Source organism: Pelodiscus sinensis, chromosome 2 (assembly GCF_049634645.1).
Source record: "Pelodiscus sinensis isolate JC-2024 chromosome 2, ASM4963464v1, whole genome shotgun sequence".
NCBI classification, from domain to species: Eukaryota; Metazoa; Chordata; order Testudines; family Trionychidae; genus Pelodiscus; species Pelodiscus sinensis.
This window is the reverse complement of record NC_134712.1, coordinates 184,645,446-184,669,943: the sequence shown is the minus strand read 5'-3', so window position 1 is coordinate 184,669,943 and position 24,498 is coordinate 184,645,446. Positions and strand designations below refer to the sequence as shown.

At 42.9% G+C, this 24,498-nt stretch overlaps 1 protein-coding gene across 2 annotated transcripts in view; it reads left to right on the top strand.

The window, feature by feature from the left end:
• The window catches only part of TGFBR2 (transforming growth factor beta receptor 2), a 72,123-nt gene extending 47,895 nt beyond the window's left edge, over positions 1–24,228 (top strand). For both annotated transcript variants that reach the window (XM_075921978.1, XM_075921979.1), the window contains 4 exons: positions 4,515–5,314; positions 10,417–10,558; positions 19,335–19,462; positions 21,948–24,228. In XM_075921978.1, the coding sequence (XP_075778093.1) occupies positions 4,515–5,314; positions 10,417–10,558; positions 19,335–19,462; positions 21,948–22,127 (1,250 nt within the window). In that variant the 3' untranslated portion in view covers positions 22,128–24,228. The remainder of the gene's footprint in view (positions 1–4,514; positions 5,315–10,416; positions 10,559–19,334; positions 19,463–21,947) is intronic.
• Positions 24,229–24,498: the final 270 nt, after the last annotated feature.

Genomic DNA, 24,498 nt, shown 5'->3' with positions numbered 1-24,498 from the left:
AAAATATCTGTGACATCTGTTAAAGACTTCTTCATTGCAAGGCTAATTTCTATAGATGGCAATATTGAGATATGGTGATGGGTAGTGACACATGCCCTTTAGGTCAGTAGCCTTTGATGCTCAGGAAGTTAGATGAGCCAGGGAAGAAATCAAGCAACAGCCATCATAGCTAGAACTGTGTGTGTACACAGTTACTTTCATGGATATGGTGAGAAATGTGGCACTATAAACAGCCAATAAATCTGATTTGACTCTCTCACCAGGGTGGAACTCATATGTTAACATCAAAGTTCTACATCTATAGCCTGGCATAATCCTTATTCTTGTTCAAAAGAGGACAGGAAAGGATTAAAGTCTCCTAAAATGTCCCTGGCCTCCATATCTTTGACTCTATGGAAAACATTGCATATTACTTAGGTGGCACATCTCATGGCTCATATAGAATAGTCCAAATAATAAATACTCACTCTCAAAAGTTGGGGGAGAGGCAATCTAAATCTGTTCATCAAAACTATTTGATAATTACAAATAACGAAATATTTGTAGAGTCATGGTCTCTTTGTGTACAAAGCCAAGGAATAAGTAATTCTAATGATTCAGTTATCCCTACTAGGTGATTCCTAAGGGTAGGTTTCCTTAAAGCATACAATGCAGAAAGGAATCGGCAATATGAAACTTCTGTTTACTATCTAAGGGTGTCGGTGTCCAATTGTACGTCTTCAATAAGTGCCATAAGACATTCCAGTTTCTCTCCAGCATGTTGAGAAGCAGAAGAACACAATGTACAAGAGCCAGTCTTTAATGAACTTATCAGCATAGGCACACTCTGACAATACTTTCTGTTGTGGAAATTAATTTCTTAGGGACAATAAAATTATTTACTGTACTAGGGTGGGTTTTTTTAACATTTCTTGGATCTGTTCATGAGCTAAAAGAACCCATTGCAAAAGCAAAAGGAAATTCTTGTCTTTTAATAAATGTGCAAGCTGTACTAAAGCATTAGTGACTTTTGATAGCTGATAATGTCAACGTAACATAGAAATAAGCTGTCTCTTGAGACCCCATCAGATAATACAGGATTGAGTTACTCAGTTTACACCTAATATTCAGATCTTCCCAATACAGGAAAATGTACTTTTCTTCTTAAAAATCTTCTCTTATTCCTGTCACTTGCTGCCTTGTGAAAAACTGAATACTAAATATATATATCCATGATAAAAAATGGAATTTTGGTCAAAACTTGGGGTTCCATGTGCTGCTCATTCTAACCCTCACCTTTTTTGCATTTGGTGCATGTCATTTTGAGAGGTCTTTCAATAACACAGTGGGAAGAGAGTGGAGAAAAAGAAGCTAGATCTTGCACAATTAGGGTATGTTTTACTCTTCATTCCTCTCTTGAGAGAGGAATGCAAATGCAGACACCCGAAATTGCAAATGAAGCGGGGATTTAAATATCCCGCACTTCATTTGCTTAATTGCATTCTGGCACTATTGCGAAATAGTGTTATTTCGAGATAAAACCCTTCCCTCGAAATTAAACCCTTCCCTTAAGGTAATCTTGAAATAGCGCTATTTCGAGAGAAAAACGGGGTTGTTACGCAATAACACGATTATGCAAATGAAATGCGGGATATTTAAATCCCCACTTCATTTGCAATTTCGGGTATCTGCATTTGCATTCCGAGAGAGAGAGGAATGAAGGGTATGTCTACACTGCAGAGTTTTTTCTGGAAAAACTACATTTACGTCCACACTGCTATTGCGTTCTTTTGACAGAAAGTTGAAAGAACAGAGGGATTTTCCCAACAGCGGTATGCCTTCTTCTGAAAAAGCTTTTTGGAAAAAGTCATGTGTGGGTGCAAATGAGTGTTTTTTCAAAAGAAGAAGCCTCCAGGAAAATGCACAGGTGCCCTCGTGGCCACTCTGTCCACAGTAATCAGAACTGAAATGTGAGATAGTGTCTACATTGATTGGATGCTATCTTTCAAAAAAGCAGATCACTTTTTCGTTGTGCTTTTGCTGGTGTAGACATGCTTTCAAAAAAAGTTTTTTCCAGAAGATTTCTTCTGGAAAAGCTTCTTCCGAAAGAGGCTTGCAGTCTAGACGTAGCCTTAGTGGCATCTTTTTTTCAGAGTCTATGCTGATTTTTTTTCATACCAATTTATTTACCATTGTGTACAAAACTTGAAGTAATTGTACTGGAAACACAAGCCATTCTTGCAACTGTTACTAGTTCAGTTGTCTTTATCCACTCATATTGGATTTCCAGGGCGTCTTATAATCAATATGTGTAATAACGTCGTTCATATGGGTACTACCAAAGAAAGAAATGGGGTAAGAGAAGACATTTCTGTGCACCAAACCAGGCATAAACATCCAGTAAAACGAAGGCTCCCTTCCTTCCCTGAAGTCTTTTAGAAAGTCCTTTGCATGCTAGTGAAAGGTGTGAGACTGATATGGTTCTCAGTGTATTCAGAACAGAATATACTGATTCTGCTTGCTTCTGCAACATCCCTTCCAACCACAGGGCTTGCTTCTAGGAGACAGAGGACAAGGTGGATTGACTTAAATCAAGACTATTTACATCACCAAGTATAAAGCCTTAATTTAAATCAGCAATTTTAATCAAGTTTCCCATTTGTACTTCATCCTTTTTCTAAATAAAAATGCATTCTCACTTGTTGATAACCATTAAAATACATTGATTTAACTAAATTGAGCCTTTCCACTAGATTTGGCATATCTTTTTGCTCCCTCGGAGGGTACATTGTAACTATCTACATTTATTTAAACAATTATATAGCTTAATATTTTCAGATTTTCATTGTACACTTAGTATGTTAGAAAATAGCAAATAATGCATTGCTTATTTACTAGATAATTAACTTTTTTCCTCTTGATTTGTGGCAAGCTGCATGAGGATGGTAACTAGAATTTAAACAAGCGCACACAACAGCACATAAAATTTATTACTAATAAACACAACTTTAAGTGTTTCAGACATAAACTTCTGTATTCAAAACATGTTTCACATTTGCAAACTAAATTATAAGGCCTTAACATATTTTGTAATACATTGTATTACTTGCATTTTTAATGGGTTTTATGTTTCAAAAAGAAAAACATGCTATACTTTAAAATAAATCCAGTTTAATTTTTTTTTAAAAAAAATCAATTGTTTGGGTAGCTTCATTCAACTGATATTGCTAAAAAGCTAGCCAATTAGCACCAGTTGTGTGCTGATAGTTATTGTGATGTGGACTGGATCAGCTGAGGAATATGAACCAACTCCCCCAACACACATTCCATGTAGGCTGCTATAGGGCCAGCAGATGGTAATGACATGTAGAAATACATTTTCAATCCCAGCCTCCATGTGCCCAGAAATTCATACATTCTCACTTTTGCAGGAACGAATACCTGAATGTGTGTGAATTCAAAAAAAAATTGGACATCTATATATACTTATGTGCATGCAAGCTGTAGAATTCAGTCCTGCAACATACCTTTGTCCTGACAGGATTAGTGGGTGTATTTTCTTAACATGTAAATTTTTATGTAAGACATTTTCAAGTGTGTGCACAGGTGCTTGCCTCTGCAAGTGGGTGTTCATGCATGTGTAATTTTGAATAAAAGAAAGCCTGGCTGAAAAACATACCAACCATTGGATTTGAACTGGCAACCTGTCAATGAAAGGTGCTGAAATCAGTCACTGATCAAGCCTGTCCTTGTTTAAAAAATAAAATAAATATTTTAAAATCACTTGCTAAATGGATAGATTTATTAACAACAAACTTCTAGTGTGCCAGACGGTGCCGAAGGATAAAGGATGATATTCTGCCTCAGTGATCTCTATGAGAGCTTTACCATTTACTTCAACAGGGCCAGGATTGCTCCAAAATGCATAAGAAAAATGACCTCTTAAACAACTAGATCTGTCAATGACTATATTTTCTTCAATCCAAAATTTGGTGGTTCATAGAACAAAGGAATCCTCAAAAATGAGCCCTAAATACAGAAAAATATCGTGGAGTAGCAACATAATAAATTAATGTTATTTGCTAATTATTTGTACAGTGGGGGGAAGTTCTGCATTGTACTCTATACAAGTAAAATGGTAAAGTCCTTGAGAAGCTTGCACCAGAAACTATAACAATTGTTTGTGTTAACTGACACTGGTTAGTGTTTTTTTTTTCTGAAGTTTCCAATTTCATCTAACCTTTGAATTTGGAAACTTTAAATTGAAAAGGGGGAGGGGAGGGATTTGATGAACCTGTGTTTGTTTATTATTTCTTAAAAAAATAAAAAGGGGGGCTCAAAGTAGGAGATATCAGTTATCTCCTAGTATCAAAGGGGTAGCTGTGTTAGTCTGTAACTTTAAAAACTTCCTCAAATTTTGCCCACAAAAGCGTATGATACTATATATATTTTTTGTTAGTCTCTAAGGTGCCACAGGACTACTCGTTGGTCTCCTAGTATGTAAATCTGAATCAGGATTTTCTTTTTCCTTCCAGTAAGTCCCCCAGAGACCGAAGAGACAGGAGAGACTGTTAAAGTGATGCTAGTAAGTCTCGCCCCGTTACTCATGATCACCCTTGCTGTGATCATTATCTTTTATGGCTACCGTATTCATAGGAGAAGGAAGCTCAACAAGGCATGGGAGAAGAATGTAAAGCCCAGGAAACATAAGGACTGCAGCGATGTTTGTGCCATTATGATAGATGATGACCGCTCGGACATCAGCTCCACCTGTGCCAACAACATCAACCACAACACCGAACTGCTACCCATCGAGCTAGACACCCTCGTGGGCAAGGGCAGATTTGCTGAAGTCTACAAGGCCAAGCTGAAGCAAAATACATCTGAGCAGTTTGAAACCGTGGCTGTCAAGATCTTCCCCTATGAGGAGTATGCATCCTGGAAGACCGAGAAAGACATTTTTTCAGATATAAACCTCAAGCATGAGAACATCCTTCAGTTCCTGACAGCAGAGGAACGCAAGACAGAGCTAGGGAAACAATACTGGTTGATCACTGCCTTCCATGCGAGAGGGAACTTGCAGGAATACCTTACGCGGCACATAATCAGCTGGGAGGACCTGTGGAAGCTAGGTGGGTCTTTGGCCCGCGGGATTGCCCACCTGCATAGTGACCACACACCTTGCGGTCGACCCAAAACACCCATTGTGCACAGAGACCTAAAGAGCTCCAATATCCTAGTGAAAAATGATTTAACCTGCTGCCTCTGTGACTTTGGGTTATCCCTGAGGCTTGATCCTACTCTGTCTGTGGACGACCTGGCAAACAGTGGGCAGGTGAGTTAAAATGTTAATGAATAACTTACATTGTTTGTATTGGTTTGTCAGTCTGAGACACTTCCGGGGACTACAGGGAAAACCAGTGCTATGTTAGCTATTGGAAAGAAATAACACACTCATAAATAAAGAGGCTCGAGTCTGGACACAATTAGAGTAATGCCACGTGACAGTTTTGTTATGATCAAGTGTCTTATGCATATACAGCACAATCATCTTATGAGAACTTACAATGAAGTACATATTGGTTACTTAGTTACTGTTTGGGCTGCTGCAACAAATAATAGGAAGGTATGTTTTAAAACTATTGTAGGACCAAAAACAGGAATCATGGCACAAGATTTCAAGAATTTATACGGTGTAACTTCATTGAAGTTTATGAAGTTTCTTATGATGTGCACCAGTGTAAAGAAGAGCAGAACCTGTCCCAGAGATCAATTGGTAGCTCTAACTTTAAAACACCCTTGAGAAGTCTCTTTAGGATTATGGTATTTTCTTGAAATGCAGGCAAATACAAAATTGCCCAAGCACTATCATTCTGTGGTTATCTTATGACTATGTAACATGAATAATAGGACTTACCTACTTCACATGGGTTGATGGAGGTTTAATGTTTGTAGAAGTGTTTGAAGGTGAAGTTATAGAAGTGCTTCTACAAATATCCAGTATTATCATGAATTTTCTTTCATTGTAAATAGACTCCATGTATCAAGTAGATTAGGTCCTAATGTAGGTCCCTCATATAATTATATCTTTCAACAGTTTATGCTCCACAGGTTGTATCCTTGGGCAAAGGAGAAGTGTATTCATTCACACCAGGGCCAGATTAAGGGGGGCTAGCCGGGCAGCTGCCCAGAGCACCAACCTATGGGGGGGTGCCTGATTGAAGTGGAAAGGGGCGCCACGTGCCCGGGGGCTGGGCCGCGCATACGCCACGCACCCGGGTGCGTGGTGCCCCTTACCACTTCCATCAGGCGCCCCCCATAGGTTGGCGCCCGACGGTGGGGCTGCGCATGTGCCACTTGCCCAGGGGCGTAGCGCCCCTTACCATGTCAACCAGGCGCCGCGCGCCCACTGCCCAGAGCGCAAGTATGGCTTGATCCGGCACTGATTCACACTATGACTTATGTTATATGGGACCCTTTTCTTTCTTGGCTAGGCCATTAAAGTCAATATATAACAGCCCTGACCCTCTCTTCTTCTGTAGGATTGGGTTTATTATTCAAAGCTGGTAGGAGTGATCTCACACTTTTCCAGAGTAAATCTATTGAATCTGATGGTGTTATCTTCACAATGATATAATTGATGGCAGAATTTACCCCACAAGGCCAGATTCAGAAGTGTTGTGCAATGTGGTGTAAGTTAGAGACCCTTAAACTCATTTTCCCTTGCACTTTGTGTCTCTTAAACCTACTTACCTCAGCTCTGCCTACATGTAAAGGACTCTGAGTTGGTTTTATTCACATCCTGAGAAGAAATAAGAACAGACGGTATAAGATACTATAAAGCTGACCCACCCTATCTCTTCCTCCTCCTTGGTGTAAGACTTCCTTCCACAGCAATAAAGTGGATAGTAAGCAAGTGAAAGGGAATCTCAGTGATGGTGAAGTAATTTGAATGTAAGGACACTCCACCTCTGGATACATTGTCAGTCTGTGGTTCATCCATGGATTCAGACCTTTCTTATCAGAAAGTCTAATTTAAAAAGGCTTGTGATAGAATTGGCCCAAATTTTCTATTTAGGGGATTTTTTATTTATTTATTTATTTATTTCTAAACTTGTTGTGGAAAATATTTCCCATTTTCTGACCAGCTCTAGGCGCTGTGTCCTTTATAAAGTCATTGCCAGTGTGGTGCTCCTGCAACAGTTTTAATTTTTATCTAACCAGATGCATAAGATGCATTTAACCATTGTTTATATATAACACAGGTGACCTTAGTAACAGGTTATTTCTTCCTTATAGTATTTATATTCCATTTTCAGTCCACCTAATCTCTGCAGGCAGTATTTGGAGGCAAAAGTGGTTTACTGAGAACACTTGATTTTGAGCCTTCCTCTGGTATTAATGTCAGCACCACCTTAGAAGATCTGTATAGGAAAAAATGGAAAAGCAAAGCAATTTTCACAAAAGAAAGGGGTATCATTATATGTCAACATACGGGAAGGCCACCCTAATGGAGGGAGAGTTTTAGTGAGCAGATTGCCTTCCCATCCGCTTTCCAACTTGCTTTCTATGCATTCTTCAACAAATATCACTGGCATATAGGATCACATGAAGAGATTGTAAATAGATCGATTTTATTTATATTCTAGTGTGTCTTAATATGCATTCCACAGACACAGAGAAAGATAGTCCTTGACTCAAAGAGCTTAGAATTGAAATTTAGACAAAGGACCGCAAACAATGGGCTAGAAGAGGGGAGGATAAATGTTAAACAGTAAGGAAATGATTTGTTTTATTTGCTCTGCATATTAGTCGAAACAATTGTTATAGGGCCTGATTCTCCATTGCCATGCAGCCTTATGTAGTCATTTGCACCAGTGCCAAGTGAACATGAAATGCTGCCAGATCAGAATGTCACATAGTTGTGGTATAAATGGCTACACACAGTGAAGGGCAACCGAATTATGTGTACACTGCGCAGAATAATGCCATTCAGTACTAGTTTCCTGCTTTGTCCACTCTAATCTTACAGTAAATCAGTGTTTGTTTGAAAGAATGGTGAGCAATCCCACTGCAGTTTTCAAGGTTAGTTGTACTAAGGATGTCAGATATCACCTAATTGACTCATCGAATAGTCGATGCATTTTGCTTCGACTGTTCCGTTAGTTGATAGGGTGCCTCTGCCTTTGAAGTGTAGCAACAACCCTAGGGACTGATCCTGGGCTCTACACGGTGCTGCTATTTTGAAATGCCATGTGCAGCCTGGGGATACCCCAGATGGCCCCAGGCTGCAAGCAGTATTTCAAAGCAGCAGGAGCTCAGGTCTGGCCCCAGGCTTCAAGCGGTGCTGCCGCTTTGAAGTACCCCCCCTCCTCTTTTCCCCCCTGCCCTCCCCCACACTGCCTCTTTATGATAGAGGCAGTGGGGGGAGGGGGGAGAGTGACTAGTCAAGTAGCCTGTCTACTGTCTGATAAGCATTTGCTTATGAGATAGTCGATTAGTCCTTCACATCCCTAGGTTGTACTATGTATACATGTCACCACCTCGTACATCAGTCTGCAATAGGGATGTAAAATCCCATTTAAAATGTTACCAACTGGTTAAACTATGTTTAACTAGTTAACCAGCCTGCCACGTCATGGGTAGTCGAGTCAACTACTCGCTTCTCCCAGCCCCCCTTGCTGCTTCTGAATCAGAGGCAATAAGGGGTGGGGAGCAGGAGCCAGTGCTGGAGGGAGCCGGCTTAAAATCCAGTTTCCCCCCATCGCTGTGTCTGTGGTGCTGCCCGCCCTCTCCTGCTCGTGCGTTGGAAGGGGGCTGGGGAGGCTGCTGAAAAACAGCTTCTACCTGCAGCAGGCTCAGGCTTGCCATGAGCAGAGGCTGCTCTGCATCCCAGGCTGCTTCCCATGGTCAGGGGCAGCTGGACCTGGTGCGAGCTGGGACTGAGCAAGCCCAGCTCCATCCCAGCTCGCCCCAGATCCAGGATCTAACCCCGCTGCAGCTCTGCATTTTAAATGTAGTAAGTGCCAGTCTGGGTCATACAACATTTAAAATGTAGAGTTGCAGCAGTCCGAGACCCAGCGCTGGGCCCAAGATTGCTGCAGCTCTGCAGTTCAAATGTAGTAGGAGCCAGGCTGCCTGTGTGCCCAGCTGTTACTACATATAAACTGCACAGCCACAGCGGGGGTAGCTCCCAGATTAGGGATGTTCTGTTTTGATTAATCAGCTAATCGAGTAGTGGATGGGATTTCCATCAACTACTCAGTTGATAAGGAGTGAGGGGGCGCTCGCTATCCCAGCCTTTGAAATCTAGCAAGAGCTGCAGTCAGCTCGTGCTACATTTCAAAGGCAGAGGTATAGCAGGCACTGAAGCAGTCCCCACTCGTGTCGGGTGCCCTGCTGCGCCTCTGCCTTTGAAATGTAGGAAGAGCTGTGGGTGTGTCTTGCTACATTTCAAAAGCAGAGGCACAGCTTCTAGGACCAGGTGCTCACACCTGGTCCCCTGCTGCACCTCTGTCTCCAATACCCCCCCTTTTAAGCCGGCTCCCCCCAGCACCAGCTTCTGCTCCTCTGCTGCCTTGATAGAGGCAGCAAGGGTGCGGGGAGCAGCAACTGGTTGAGGGACTAGTCAACTATCTGATAAGCTTATGCTTATCTGATAAGCTTATGCTTATCTGATAGTCGACTAGTCGCTTACATCACTACCTTAATGTGGGGCTTCTCAGGGTAGATTTTAGATATCTAGTCCATGAAGATTTTTGTCATTTGCAAGTAACTCTTGAGATATTCTTAATTATCTCCAAAGTCCTCTGCTATGATAAAAGTTATAATCAATATTTTTGCCTTCTGCACACCATTACATTTCAGATTATGCTAGAGTTGAAGAAATTATTTTTGAAAATTATCTGACATGTGTAAGCCTCATCTTCTGTTTTTGATTGAGATACCTAATTCTACATTGACTATTTGCTGAGGATGGCATAGTTTTAAAAAGTATAGTGTAAAAAATATGCAAAGGGAACAGCTAGCATTATAACAACCAGTGAGACTGAGCATAATATATTTTACAACATCAGAAACCCACAGAAAGACACTGAACATATGGAAAAAATTTTAAATCCATAAGTAGTCGGGCCTACTTCTGTAAAAACCCCAAAAGCAAAAAGGAATGGTCATTCATGAAATCTTGCCATGAAAAGCCATAATGGGATTTTTTTAGCAATTTAGATCACTAATTCACAGGGATGCAAGGCAATTGGTGGTCTATATTATGCCAAATTCTCTGTGCAACAAAGAGCTTGGTCTGTATTCCGTACTAAAAGTCAAATAACATAGCTATGGTTGGAAATGGAAGCAAAGCTGTAATAGAATAGGGAAAAAAAAGAGAGAGAGCTACAATTTCTGAGTTTCAGCAATCCCTTTTCTACCTGTCTACAGGTTGGCACTGCAAGATACATGGCTCCTGAAGTCCTGGAATCCAGGATGAACTTGGAGAACGTTGAATCCTTCAAGCAAACGGATGTGTACTCTATGGCTTTGGTCCTATGGGAAATGACATCTCGTTGTAATGGTGTTGGAGGTACGTCTAATGGGGTTTTATTATTGAAGGAATGTTTTGGTTACATATTCTTGCAGAACTGTTAAAAATTTTTCTCTCTCGTTGTGGGAATTATCTAGCAGTCCCAGGGCATTGTATGCCTCTTCAATAGCTTCTCTTCTCAGACCTCCTGCTCTAGATTGTTTTGTGTAAAGGATCCTCTTAGAAGTGTGAACTCTCTCCCTACATTTTCCTCCATGGAGTGTTAGAGATGTTAGCTATCCGTTAATTGAATAGCAGACTAACCGCATGAATTCTTAGCAGTTAGTCAACTATTCTATAGTCCCTGGGAGTGAAGCCAGCAGCCAGTGAAATCTGGTCCTGTGCCCAGAGAGGCCCCTGCCACTCCATGCTGCTGCCTCTGTGTCAGAGGCAGCAGCACAGGCTGGCAGCAGTCCCCGTCTGCAGAGGGTCCGAGGCTGCTGGAGGGGAGGAGTCAGGGAAGGCTGCCCTGAAGCAATCTCTATTTGCAGTGGTCTGAGCTGGCTGTGGACAGAAGCTGCTGCCGCAGAGCAGTTTCTGTCCGTGGCGGTGCTGGGCCTGGCCATGGGCAGAGGCTGCTCCAGCAGCAGCCCCTGTCCACAGGGGGATGAGGACCCCCGCAGACTGGGGCTGTTGCCAGAACAGCCTCTGCCCATGGCCAACCCCAGCACTGCCACAGACAGAGGCTGCTCTGCAGGATGTAGAGCAAATTCTGCCTGTGGTGAGCCCAGGCCAAGCATCGGGAGAGGCTGCTCTGTGGCAGCCTCCCCTGTCTCCTCCTCCCCATGCTACTGCCTCTGATGGAAGCACCAAAGTGGGTAGGAGAGGCAGCACTGCAAAGTCAGTGCTGGGGGGAGCCAGCTCCTGTTTCTTCTCCCCCTCCCCCCCCACTTGCTGCCTCTGATACAAAGACAACAAAGGGGAGGAATGCGAGTAGTCGACTAGATTAGTTGATCAGGACTGGTCATTTCAGCAGATACATCCCTAAATTAATCCCTGTGTCCCAATCTTTCTTCCATACCTGAGATGGGTGCCAAAATTGCACCCTGACAACTTCTCTAATACAGTAACTCATTGTCAGTATAAAAAATAGTGGGACATCGAGGCTGTAGAGACAGAGTCAACTAAATATCATAAGGGATGTCTACTTTTGCTATTCGTTTTCAAATGAGGTGTATTAAAACAAAACCTCCATTTCTGATACCCTAAAGTTGCCCTAAAATTTCCAGAGTTGTGTACGGTATCAAACCCAGGAGGCTGGCCACAGAATTTATATGCAATGTGCTGTGATGTACAGGCTTTGTTGCCTCTCTGAATTTAGGTTCCAAGTAAAATTTGCTGGTCTTATCATAGTACATAGCATTGTGAGACATTTATGTTCATCCAAAACCTACCACTCGGGCAACTAACTCAGGCTTTGTGGATAGCAGCGTGATGCCAGTTTTCTAGTTGATTGTGGGCAATAGATACTTGCACAAATAGGACCGAGGAATGGAGGTAGATATTATGGCAGATGTGCATTAGGCAGCAAATGTTGTCACTTCTTCCAAAACTGTGGGTGCTCCTTGTCCAGCAGAACTAAAGCAATGGCAGTTCAAGGCACTGCACAGAGAGGGGGCAATCTAAGCAGGTGCAGAGTTTGTGTGGAGATTCCCACATGTCAATAAGTAGATGGGAGGGAAACATGAGCAGGCTGGAGATTTGCTGTTTCATGCGTCCTCTTGTCCATGAAGACTCCACTGCCATTGGGCTGGAGTTGTCACTGTGGAGTTGCTGTACAGTTGTCATCATGGATGGAGTTTGGAGGCTCATTCCTTCACTCCAGCCTTTTCATATATATTGCTGAGCTCTCAGTTCTCCAGTGTGGGCTGGGCACTGGGTAATAGATTCACCCCTGCAAGAACTGTGAGGGAAACCTGCAAAGCAAATATGCTATAACTATTGAGAAGCATTTTAAAAAAAACCTATTCGACTATTTCAAGGAAGTATGGCTTGACAAACATTTTGTGGTTCCATAATTTAACCTCAGAACAAACCTATCTGAGATGAACTCATATGGTGTGTATTTATAAACACAGGCCATTTATTGTTGCCACGCACCCTTTTAAATTTGTATTTCATAAATAACGATGATGAAATTTAGAAGAGCAGAAATACAGGATCTTTGCTCTGTCTCTAGAACAGTGTGTGTTTCTTACCCTTAGTAGCACACTGTTATTTATATATACAAGAGCTTGTTTGCTCAGGAGTCTTTCATCCTTTTGCTGTTGCCTGAGGTCCTTTCCTGTTGATATTTGCTGAGTACAGTGGAATGGTGCTTGTGGTGAAAGAAAACCTCACTGAAGCTCTCTGCTCACAAGGAAGCTGCTTAAAAGAGGATGTGAGTGTAGTTTCATAAGGAAGAAAAATCATCAGCTTGTCAGCCAGAAGAGAGTGGCCCATTATAACCTTCAGAATAAGCACATAAGAACCATTCGGAAAAGGAAAAACTTATCTGGCCCAACATCCCTGCTCTTTCTTGCTGCATTTTAACCCTGCTTCCTGGTTTTCTTTTTTCATCCTTACCCCTCAGTCACTTCTTGTCTCTGAAAAGAAACTTCTTGAACTTGTTTATTTCCTGATTTCAGTCATTTTCCCAGGCAGTTTAATTCCACAACATGATGCTATGGTATAAAGATTTTAGTCCTTGCAATCTTGGATGACCTTTTAGTCACAAGGAACAGAGCCAAGCTTCAAGCTTTTGTCCTGATCATAGATATCTAACTCCCAGAACATGGGCCCAGAGCCACAAATGGACTTAGGCATTGGGGCACTGAGTTTAGGAAGGCATGACTTTGGCAACTAGAAAACTGGCATCACACTGCGATCTACAAAACTCGAGTTAAGTGCCTGGGCTCTGTATGTAACACCTCGGGGAAGAGAGGTGCCTAAGAACAGAATTCACAAAAACCAGCACACGCTAGGCAGGCAGCTACCTAAGGACATGCCAATATAAGGTGTTGAAGAGATGGGAGAACTCCTCTCATGGAGTCACAAGGCGTAGGGGTCTAAGTTACTTCTTGTCAGAAGGTGTTTGGAACCTGCCTCATTCCACACACAATGGCAACAGTGGTTCAGTGTTATTGCTTCTAGTCAAGTGCCTGTGGGAGAGCCAGGTTCAATTCTCTTCTCTGCCTGGAGGGGAGAAAGCATTTCAACAGGAGTCTCCAGCCTCTGAGTAGAGTGCTGTAACCACTAGGCTATGGCATAGCCTGCAGAGGGCCCCCTCAGGCTCTCCTGTTGAAGCTGTTCCACTGTACATAATTAATGTAAGAGTCATTGGAGCAGGAGGACTGGACCCAGGACCTCCCACCTCCCAGGTGCATGCCCTAACCACTGATGACCACGCATTGTGGGCCCCATGATGGGGCAGAAGCACGTAGGCCACCCACTGAAATGGGGTGAATGGAGATTGGACAGTTCACCTGCACCTAGCTAGGGGTCTGTCAGCAAACACTGCACTAGCCACCAAGGGACATGGGGCACTGGACACCAGCTACTGAGAAACTGCCCTAGGGCTGGGAATAGAAACTACTACAACACTCTCTGAGCCTGGAGATGGCTTTTCCCCATCCCTGCACACTCCTTGAGTTGCAGTAGTTCCCTTTGCTCTCCCATCCTATCTCCCCCTCCCCAACTCCTTCCCTTCCACCGATGCACAGAGACCAGTATTGTTCACAACATTTTCTCGTGTGTCTCTGAAAGATCATGTTTTACCTCATGAGATCTGACACCCTGGCACCCAATTAGCAGACTGCCTCACGGTGTCCATTGATTATCACCCATCTCCGTTGCTGATACCTTCTGCCACCAACCCACCTCGTCCCTTTTTATTGATGCATGAGGAGTCCGCTCTGCATCTCTTGTTGGATTGTGTATCCTACAGATGAGAGAGTACCCCTCATTTGAACATTGGCAGGTTGATGCCACAGATGCCGGTGAATATAGTTGGGTGCCCAGAGGAACATGTGGAGTTTAGAGCTCCAGAATACTTGTCTGTCTCTCTCTCTCTCTCTGTCTCCAACAAAGACATGAATATAGTGTCAGTAGTCCCATCCCCATGGAAAGCGTGTGGGAATTTTGAGAGGAGGAGGAATTTGGGAATGTGTAAGGTCCCAAAAGTTATGCTAATGATTTTGTGATGCTGGGGAACCAAATGGGACCAATAGTTACTGCACCTTGACACTGTGGAGTGGCATTTTCTTTATTAAAGGGAGTTCTATGGAAAATGTGTTTGTGGGTCTGGAGGATTGTGTAGTGGGGGAGGTGGCGGGGCCTGTTGCTGCAGAAGTTTTGCCAAGCAGTCTCTGCAGTCTGTGAATCTTTTCTAATCGACCTTTGTTTAGAAAACACCAGCAGTTTCATTTGTGGTGGGAAACTGCTGCAGCATGTCACTGTAAGGAGCAATGTTGGTGCAAGGTGGGACTCCGCTAAATGTGAAGGCCGTGCTGTTTGGTGGTGGGATTCTGTTATGCTAAATCATGAGAAGCAGAAGAGAAGGAGCGGGAAGTTTCTCTGATTTTTCACAGGAGTACACTTTTTAGGGTATGCTTAGGAACCCGATGACACTGCTTTTGGGAGACCCAGGCACCCCATTCCACCTTAACTTGGTATTTCAATCAGCACCATGGCTGGGCACCAGATGTTACGCAGAATACAATTTTCCTCTCAAAGACTCGCCTTTAGCGTGAGAAAAGCGAGCGCAGTTTCTCTGCCAGCCATCCAGAGAGAAATTGAAAGCAGCTGTGTTTAGGAGGGGGAGCTGCTGTCGACTGGGGGAGGGGCTCAGGTGCACCTCTTCTCAGATGGAGCCTGGAGAAGTGGAGAGCAGAGGGAGCCCTGTGCATGGCTGGCATTGCTCGGGGTCCTCGACACATATCACGTTGCCTGGGGAGCAGGCTGGCTCTGATGCAACATCCCAGCTTTGATTGAAAGAGAGGCCTGGTTTGTGTGTATGTTGTATGGACAAGGGCACTGATTTACCTTATGCTGCTTTTGGGAGGAGTCAGACAGCCCGTCATTGTGGGTTCTAACACTGCATCCTTTAACACAATGAAATGCAGCCTCCATTGTATTAAGGGTGGGCCTGGGTTTGGGAAGGGGCATACAAGTGTAACACTTGCTTTGGGGCTCACCCAGCTAACCCCTAGAGCTCGAAGGTGGTGAGTCAGTTAGGCCTGTGATCTCGTTGCTCAGAAGCTGGAGCTCAGTACGATTCCTCTTCCTTCTTTTCCCCTCCTCAGGAGCAACCTATTAATTCTGCCACCTGGGTGGGGCTACGTGCTGTCTTCCACCCCTCCCCCTCCTGTCTTTTGTTAGAGGACACCTCCAAGTCTGTGGAAGTGAGGGCAAATCTCAGGTTGTCAGATGTGAAGAGGCTGAAGGGGTGTGCCCATTAGAAACAGCCCCGCCAGCTGAGAGCTCCAACACAGAGCAGTGAGCTGTGCTGAAGCTCTCTCCATCAGAGGCAGAGAGAGAGACCTTAGTTCCCCGCCTACCTCGGACCACGCCCATCCAGAAGAGAATACTTAGATGCCCCTCTTCTCAGGCATCCTCTCTCTGCCACCTCCTTCTGCAATGCTGGTTTATTGCAGTCATTCTTCAGGACCTCTGGGTGGGAGATGGATTTTCAGAAACCATGTGGAGCTGAGGCATAAGTCTTTCAGCAGCTCCTTAAACCTAACTATAGCATTGCTTTGGAGCTGCTCCATAATTTGACAAGCACCTACCTGATGGTCGGCAAGCTCAGCCAAGGTGCTGTGGAACTCCCCTGCACTGCAGTGAGGGCGGGGCTTTCACCTGTGTGGGAGAAGTGCCATGCACACTGTGGCTTTCTAGGAAAAACATACGGAAATAACTGACTGTAAGTCTGTGAAAGGACTGAACAGCTTTTACGTGTGAAGATGGAGCATTGCCTAGTAGCTAGGACAGGGTGCGAGAGCTCAGAATAACCAGGTTCTTTTCTCACTTTTGACACCAATTTAGAATGCAAACTTTGAACCTCCTCAGCCTCACTTTCCCCATCTCTATAAAATGGGGGAAACAGTTGCAGGGAGATTTTCAAAAAGCACATGAATGATTTAGGAGCTAAGATCGATAATGTGACTTGTGCTCCTAAATCTCTGAGGCTGTGTCTACACAGCAGCGTTATTTCGGAATAACTGACGTTACTCTGAAATAACAAAGTCACATCTACACTACAGTTATTTCAACATAATGTCGAGCTGAAAGACTTCTTACTCTGACTCCTGTAACCCTCATTGTACGAGGAATAAGGGAAGTTGAAAGAAGAGTGCTTTTTCTTAGACTTCCTGCTCTGTAGACAGCGCCAAAAGCCAAAATAAGCTATTTCAACTTAAGCTATGTCAATTGCATAGCTTAAGTTGTGTAGCTTATTTCGGCTTTAGCCCTGCTGTGTAGACATGCTCTTGGAGTTTTCTGTTAAGTGCTGTGAGACCTATGAGAAATAAACACTTATCTTATATTTAAAGTCATTTATCAGCTGTAGCCAAGGTTTTGAAAACTGGATTCCTACAGTCAGGAGCGTAAATCTATATTTACTCATAGATGTGACAGCACACTTAGAAATCTGGATAGAGTTCCCTTGACTTAGGTGCCTAAAATACCCAGTTCTGAGCATTTGGACTCTTTTACATCAATGTTTGTGAAGTGGCTTGGGAGTCTCTGGCGAGGTGAGTTCCCACTGAGATTGTCTTTTAGTACACTGGATAAGCATCTTAGATGTGTGCAAACATTATTTTAGTTAATCTGAAAATTCATTGCCCTCCAGTTTTCTGCCCATCATCTTCAGGCAAGCTGGGCACTATTTCACAGTTCTGAGACACACAACAGGTAATGCATGCACAGGTTTGTGCTTGTGGGCATCACACTGCCAAGATGGCAGCTTCCATTTGATTTTTAAGGGCTAGAGTCTGCTATCCATACTAGGGAAACTATCTGTGGAGCAAGGGACTAATAGCCAGCACAATCCTGAAAGAATCTGGCTTGTTTTGTGATTTGGGCAGTGATGTACTCTGGAACTATCATACTGGGTCAGACATATGGTCTAATTCATCTAATATTCAGTTCGGCTGGTGGATTAGAGGCTTGAGAGGAAGATGTAAGAATCCCACCCCATCCTATGGGCAGATGTGAGCTAACCTGCCCCCACATTAGATCTCATCTTGATCTCCAGGTTTTAGAGATTGGCATAAACTCTGAAACAGGAGCTTTAATATCCCTTCCATGCCTTGTCATTAAGTGTTGTCCTTCTGGATATTGTTGGTATCCATGAAATTCTTCTTTGAATCTTGCTAAATTGCTGGCCTTGAGAACAGCCTGTGGCAATGAGTTCTAATCAGGCCCTGTATAAAGAGGTATTCTCTTTTATCAGTTTTGAATTTGCAGCCTTCAGTTTCGTTGAATGCCCCCTTATTCTTCTGTTCTCCCTGTGTCATAACACTAGTTCCTGCTCTACCTTCTCTAGTGTACCATTTATTGTATGAAGCCTTTTCTAAAGCAGATGTTCTCAATGTGTTCCATCTCTCTTCATATGAGATTTTTCCCATGCCTTGGATCATTCCCATTGTCCTTCTCTGAACAATTTTTGATTATGAAATAGTCTGCAAGATGTGCTGCACAGTATTTCAGCTGAGGCTGTACCATTGGTTTACTTGATAGCATTATAATATTGTCTTTATTCTTCATCCCATTCCTTCTTATGCATCACCTGTGTATGCACATACAGCCAGTAGAATATCTTGTAGATTACACTTCAGGGTTTTCTTCTATATGACACATTTTCAAATGGCCCTCAATTAATTCCTGGAATGAAACAATAGTCAGTAGAACAAGCCAACCTCATAAATCTTTATCCAGTAAGAGTAAGTCATTACGCCTGGCCCTGTGAGTAAATTTTCCATCTGTTCCCGAAGAAACCACAGCATGTTCTACATTGTGTCAGTATCTACTGTGATATTTCCGCTCCCAGAGATTTCTTGAGTTTTCTCCAAAGGTCCCATATGGTTTAGTCTCTCTCTCACAAACTCCTGCTCATGTGCACCCATAAAAAATATGAAATGCGCAAACTAGAGTGGCAGGAGTCTTTTCACAAATCCAGGCTTACTCCATAGTTCTAGTAGGTCAGACTATCCATTCCTCTCCCTTTTGTATTAGTTTTTTGGGGAGGAAAAAAGAAAATATACTCCTCTCTCCCAGGGAGGTCTATACAGCACTTTTCAGCACTGCTTCTTACCTTAATAAGCTGCATCTTTCAATTTCTTGGGCAACTTTGTCCTTTTTAAAAACTAGTCACATTCATATACAAGCTCTAGACAGACTTCAGTTGGATGTCTACCCTTAAAGTGTATTCTTTTGGTTTGAAAACTAGGCCAGCCCCGAACGGGCCAATCCTGAATTTGTTCCTCAGGCAAAGCTCTTGTCTTAAATGAGGACTCCTGGATCAGACTCCAAATGTTTAAGAGTCACTGATATGCGGTGACTGCTGTTAACGTAAGTAAGTATTGGGGCGTAATGTGAAAGGATTGAATAAGAAAAAGGAAAAAAATAGACTTGAAACCTTCTAGAAAGAGCCACAGGATTGGTTTTCTTTTAAACTAGTCAGCTGGTACACCATGGGAGTTAAGCAGCTGATTCTGCGTCTATGAAGGGCTCTTGGTCCCAATGTAACAAGGCAAACCCATTTGAATTTCTTTGTGTTTCCTTATTGCCTTGGCAGAAGTGAAGGACTATGAGCCCCCATTTGGCTCTAAAGTTCGAGAGCACCCTTGCGTTGAGAGCATGAAGGACAATGTCTTGAGAGACAGAGGGCGTCCTGAGATCCCTAGCTCCTGGCTCAACCATCAGGTAAGGCTACACAATACAAGAGACTATAACATTTGGACACGGTCCCCACACCAATGTCTTCAAGTGCAGGGGGCTGAACAAGCTGTACTGGGCAAGGGTTTCTTAATTGGTTGGTGATGCTGGTGCTCCTGCCCATCCTCACCTTTAGTAAATCATACACCACATCATTCTGCACTGGGTTTCCTCTTCCTACCCCACTCGATCAGTGCAGGACAGTGACATTCTTCTGCACCCATATCCGCAGAAGACAAAATCTCTACCCTAAATGATCCACAGGAATGAGAAAGCAAACCCAAACCAATAAGGAATCATCCAAATGGCAATGGAATGCATTGCCCCCTAACATGCTCCCAGTTCTGGCTCTGAAAGGTCAAAGAGGAGCAAATTCCATATGAGGATCCCTTCAGCTGAGAAGTTACTGCTGTTAGACTAGGAATTAGAGCAGGCCAGCTGATTTGATGGTTTAAGGCAATAGAGGAGGGGCAGTCTCTCAACTCAGTTGGGGCTTTGCAAGGGGAGCATTAACAGCCCTTTTTAGCTGTGGGCTCTGAACTTTGCTATTGGCCTTAACCAGTGCTGAAAAACATGGGTTCGTCCCACGTTCTAGTGGCTTGCCACAGTCTGGACTACAGGGGGTGTGAATTGTGGAGCACTCTCACTGCCTCCTATAGTCCCTGTTGGCTCAGACTCAGAGACACCTCATGTGCAGTAACATGCTCCTCCTTGCAATGGGACTATATCACTGAAAACTAGGTACCTTGTAGTTTGAGCCAGCAGCATCAACATGGTGCAGGGAGAGTGCAACAAATTTAGAGCACTGTCCAGTTCACTCCACCGGAGACGAGACTGTGACACTGCAATGCTTGCTCTGGCTGGCACCCCAAAAGTAGACAACCTAGCCCTGAGCTTGGCAATCCCAGCAGTGAAGTAAATTGACAGCTGCTCCCAGGAGAACACACTCACCCACAGGGCCAGATAAATGAGAGCGTCTCAAACAGGAGCAGGAAAACTGTCAGTTCTGCTGCCAGCACCACTCCATAGAGCTCATGGCTACAGGTGCCCACAAGTCTTAGAGCAATTGCAAGAGAGCCCCAAGGACACACTGTCCTTGTCTGGCAACAGGCTAGTGCTTCTATCCTCTGCCCTGTGGAGTCTGGTCTCGGGATAGTTGCTGCTCCCTGAATTCTTTGTTCTGGAGAAAGTAAGGTGCTTACCAGCAGCCCCCTTAGAACTGCAAACTAGGAAGAGCACGGTCTGTGCACAGCCCCTGCAAATACAGTCTGGCCGTAAGTGAGGTGTAATCAAAAGGATAATTTAGGGAAATTGACAGCACCAGGTTTGATCTCACGGACCAGGAGCTTTGATTTTCCCCCCATGAAAATCTGCTCAACATTTCATGCTGTGAAACAGTCCAGCAAGGCATTGACTTCAGTGGAGCGGTCACAATTTATCACAGGTGGGGCACTTCCCCCAGAATTCTTTAGTACTAATTTTGAAATCTGTAGAAGTTGCTCTTACTGGTATGTCTCCTCCATAATCATTTTCTCCCTCTGCAGTTGTGTTTTTGCAAATGAACCTATTATTCATAGTGATAACATTCTGGAATAGATTTACATATTGCAATGTTTTCCTCCTTTAATGAGACTTGTTGCACTATTGATTTCAAGTTAATGTTTAATATTTAATTTAATTTACTGCTTGTAATTTCAGTGCCAGCAGAAAATGAATGTTATTTATATACAGGCGGTAACGTTGTGCTATTAACATTGACACCAGTCAACAACACCAGTTAGGGAAATTATACAATTAATGTGGTATTGTAAAGTGTTGTTTTTCAATAAAAAGTTTAATATAAACCACACTTAATGACCTTTAGTGTGAGAGAACAAAATACATAATTTCTTGGCAAATGTCTCTTGTTTATAAAGATATTGCTAAGACACAGCTGTTTTTATTTCCAATAAACATGTGCAGCAGCATTGCAACTACGTCCAAATACTTATACCTGTGAGTAATGTGTGTCTGCAAGATCAGGGTTTGTTTCTTCATGGATCCAGTCTCCAAGAAACCACATGAGGCCTGTTACTCATCAGTGTTACTAGAGATTTTACATTGGTCAGCTGATCATGAAGAGAGAAGTGGGAAATCAGTGAGGTTATCCTATAGCATATCATACTTCTAAAACACACTGCTGGATTCTGCACTAATCGTCCACTGGATTTTATACTAAAATACTCTATGATGATAGCCCCAAAACTGTAGTAACTCGGCTGTAATCTATTGTAAATAGGACAGTGTTTTTATATAGAATTCTCACTACACCTCAGACCCGATGATTATGAGACTAATTCTGTACTTACTTACATCCCATCAGTAACTATGTTCGTCCTGGAAGTCACCTAGGGTCACACTCGAATGTTTTCATTGTCTGAGCCCGAACTATCCTGGAAAGGAATTGATTGCTGTATTTCTGTGCCTACTGCAGGGTATCCAGATGGTGTGTGAGACTCTGATTGAGTGTTGGGATCATGACCCCGAAGCCCGGCTCACTGCGCAGTGCGTGGCTGAGCGTTTCAACGAGCTGGAGCACCAGGACAAACTCTCAGGAAGAAGTTGTTCAGAGGAAAAAATCCCGGAAGACTGCTCTGTGAGCACCACCAAGTAGCGACCAGCTCCAGCTTGCATCAAGGAAGGAGGAGATTGCTCCTGAATTCTTACAGCTTGGGAAAAGCAAGTGGTCCTGATCAGTGTCTGGACTTGCTTCCTACAGTACTGAGGATCTGACTGCTCCGTTTAAATGGTGTCTCCAGAGGGGGACAAGAATTTGTGGGAACCAAAAATAGGGAGTTGGTGTCAAACCGTGGCTGCCTTTCATGTTGTCAAAGGCTAAGCTGTGTTAGCACTTCCTCAGGAAACAAAATTTGACAATAGCCAATAATATTTGCACTTTATTAATACCTGTATATAACTACAGAATAGCTATTTTTATATATATACAGCCATACTCGGGAAAGAGTCGAATGTGCTTCTAGGAAACTACCAGTACCTATGGGAAAGGTTCTCTTTAAGGAAAGAAATGCACAGGTGCCCCCTGATACCAGCAACAAGGTGCTAGGCATCACACCAAATGCATAGGAACAATATGCAATAGAAAGGTGGCTTTCAAATCGCATACTTACACGAATCCTGCTGTTGCTGCTCTGTATTTCCAAGTTATACAAGAGCTTGTTCACAGCAGATTTGTCCTCAGACTCTGTTTCCGTTATGCAGTAACTAAGCAATCGTTCTTGCATCTGGTTTTAAAGAGGCTAGTATGTATTACTCAGTGGGTCACCACTATACACAGATGTTTAACTATGTTCCTCAAAATATTCCAGAAAAGAGGAGGTGTTTTCTCGACTCTTAACTTGTATCTCCATACAAAGGTCACTCTCCCTTATATGTTTATTGCTTTGAATTTACACTTCATACTAGCAGGCTGCAAAATGTCAGAGGAACAAATTTCCCTCCCCCCTGCCTCTATTAGACAAGGCCAACAATAATCCAGATGTTTTGCATTTGCTGTGCATGCTGATGGAAGGCAGTACTACTTTTTATTTTTTATGTATTGGTATAAAACCTAACGTTTTATGCACAGCACGTCTAGTTTCTTGACACACTTAGTTCTAATTGTTTCAAGCCTTACTTGAAAAAGCAAGGAAAGAACAATAGCATCCTCCGTTTCTGAACTCCCATGCAGATCTGAGTGCAGTGGGAACACTTGGTAATAGAAGATTGCTATGTACTGCACATTTAGAACAGCTGCCCCTAGACTTTCAGTGTGCGTAGCAAAAAATGTGCATTCCAAAATTTTCCCATCAGACATTACTTGCATTCTTTTAAGCCCTCCAAAAAGTTTAGATTTGAAGTTGGCCTCTATTGGATTTTTAGTAAAGCTATAGCTATCAGTGGTCAGTATTGCCTAACAATTTTGTCTTCAGGTTTTTTCTGTGCTCTTCTCACAGAGGCATAAAATGTACCATTGAAATTAACACAACAGTTCTGCATTAATAAATAAAGAGCTGTGTCCAGTGCAATTAAAATAAAAGCCTTTTTCAGACATTGATATTTTTCTAGGAGACTGCTTTATAAATCAATAGGAAACATGTTTATCATATAGAAGTTTGATTTATGGTGAAAATATTTTATTTAAAATGGTTTTGTATCTGCTTTTATAATACACTACTTAGAAATATTTAAAGAATGCAGAGTCCACAACTGAAACTGGATTAAAAAAATACTATGCCAGATTTTATAGGGGGGACTATCTTTGCTTGAACCGTGAAGCTATGAGCTAAAGGAATACAGCTTAGCTACAAATATCAGTGCCACTGTTAATGTTACTATAAAATGTGTATGGTGTTGCTGTGTTGTCTATGCAGAGTTATCTCCCTCTAGTGATGGATTTGGAGAATGCAATCCAGTAACTTCATGGAGAAAAAAAACGAGGGAAGGCGTGCTACTTTCACAAACTGGAAAGTAGCATGAGATATCATGGCCTGTTTCTCCTCCAGGCAGCGTAGAGGCCAAGGAATACTGACATTTTTACTACTAAAGAGAAATTTTTATTCTTGTAAGGAGTATTTCATTCTGTCCATCATGTATAAAATAGGAACATGGCTATATACTCTTGTTTATCAAATGTTTCACACGCTTATTTTCATTTTAAACAGTGTTTTGTATAAATCAAAAGTTTATTAGAGACAATAAAACAACTAGAGACTTTTTTTCAGTGGGTTTCTTTTATGCATACAAATGTTCCAGAATCAGTGTGTGATCTGGCTGAGGAAAGGTGTTTTCTCAGAGAAAGCAATCCTGACACTCATCCCTTCTCTCCAGCTGCCTGGGGACAAAGCTCGGAGCCCAACTACACTGCTGGCCTCAGGCCTGCTCCCCAAAAAATCTAGGCCTTGATCATAACCTCTTGGGGGGAAATGCCTATGGAAATTTAAAAGCCATGCTCCAGTAGTGCAGCCACCAAGTACAGATGGCATTGG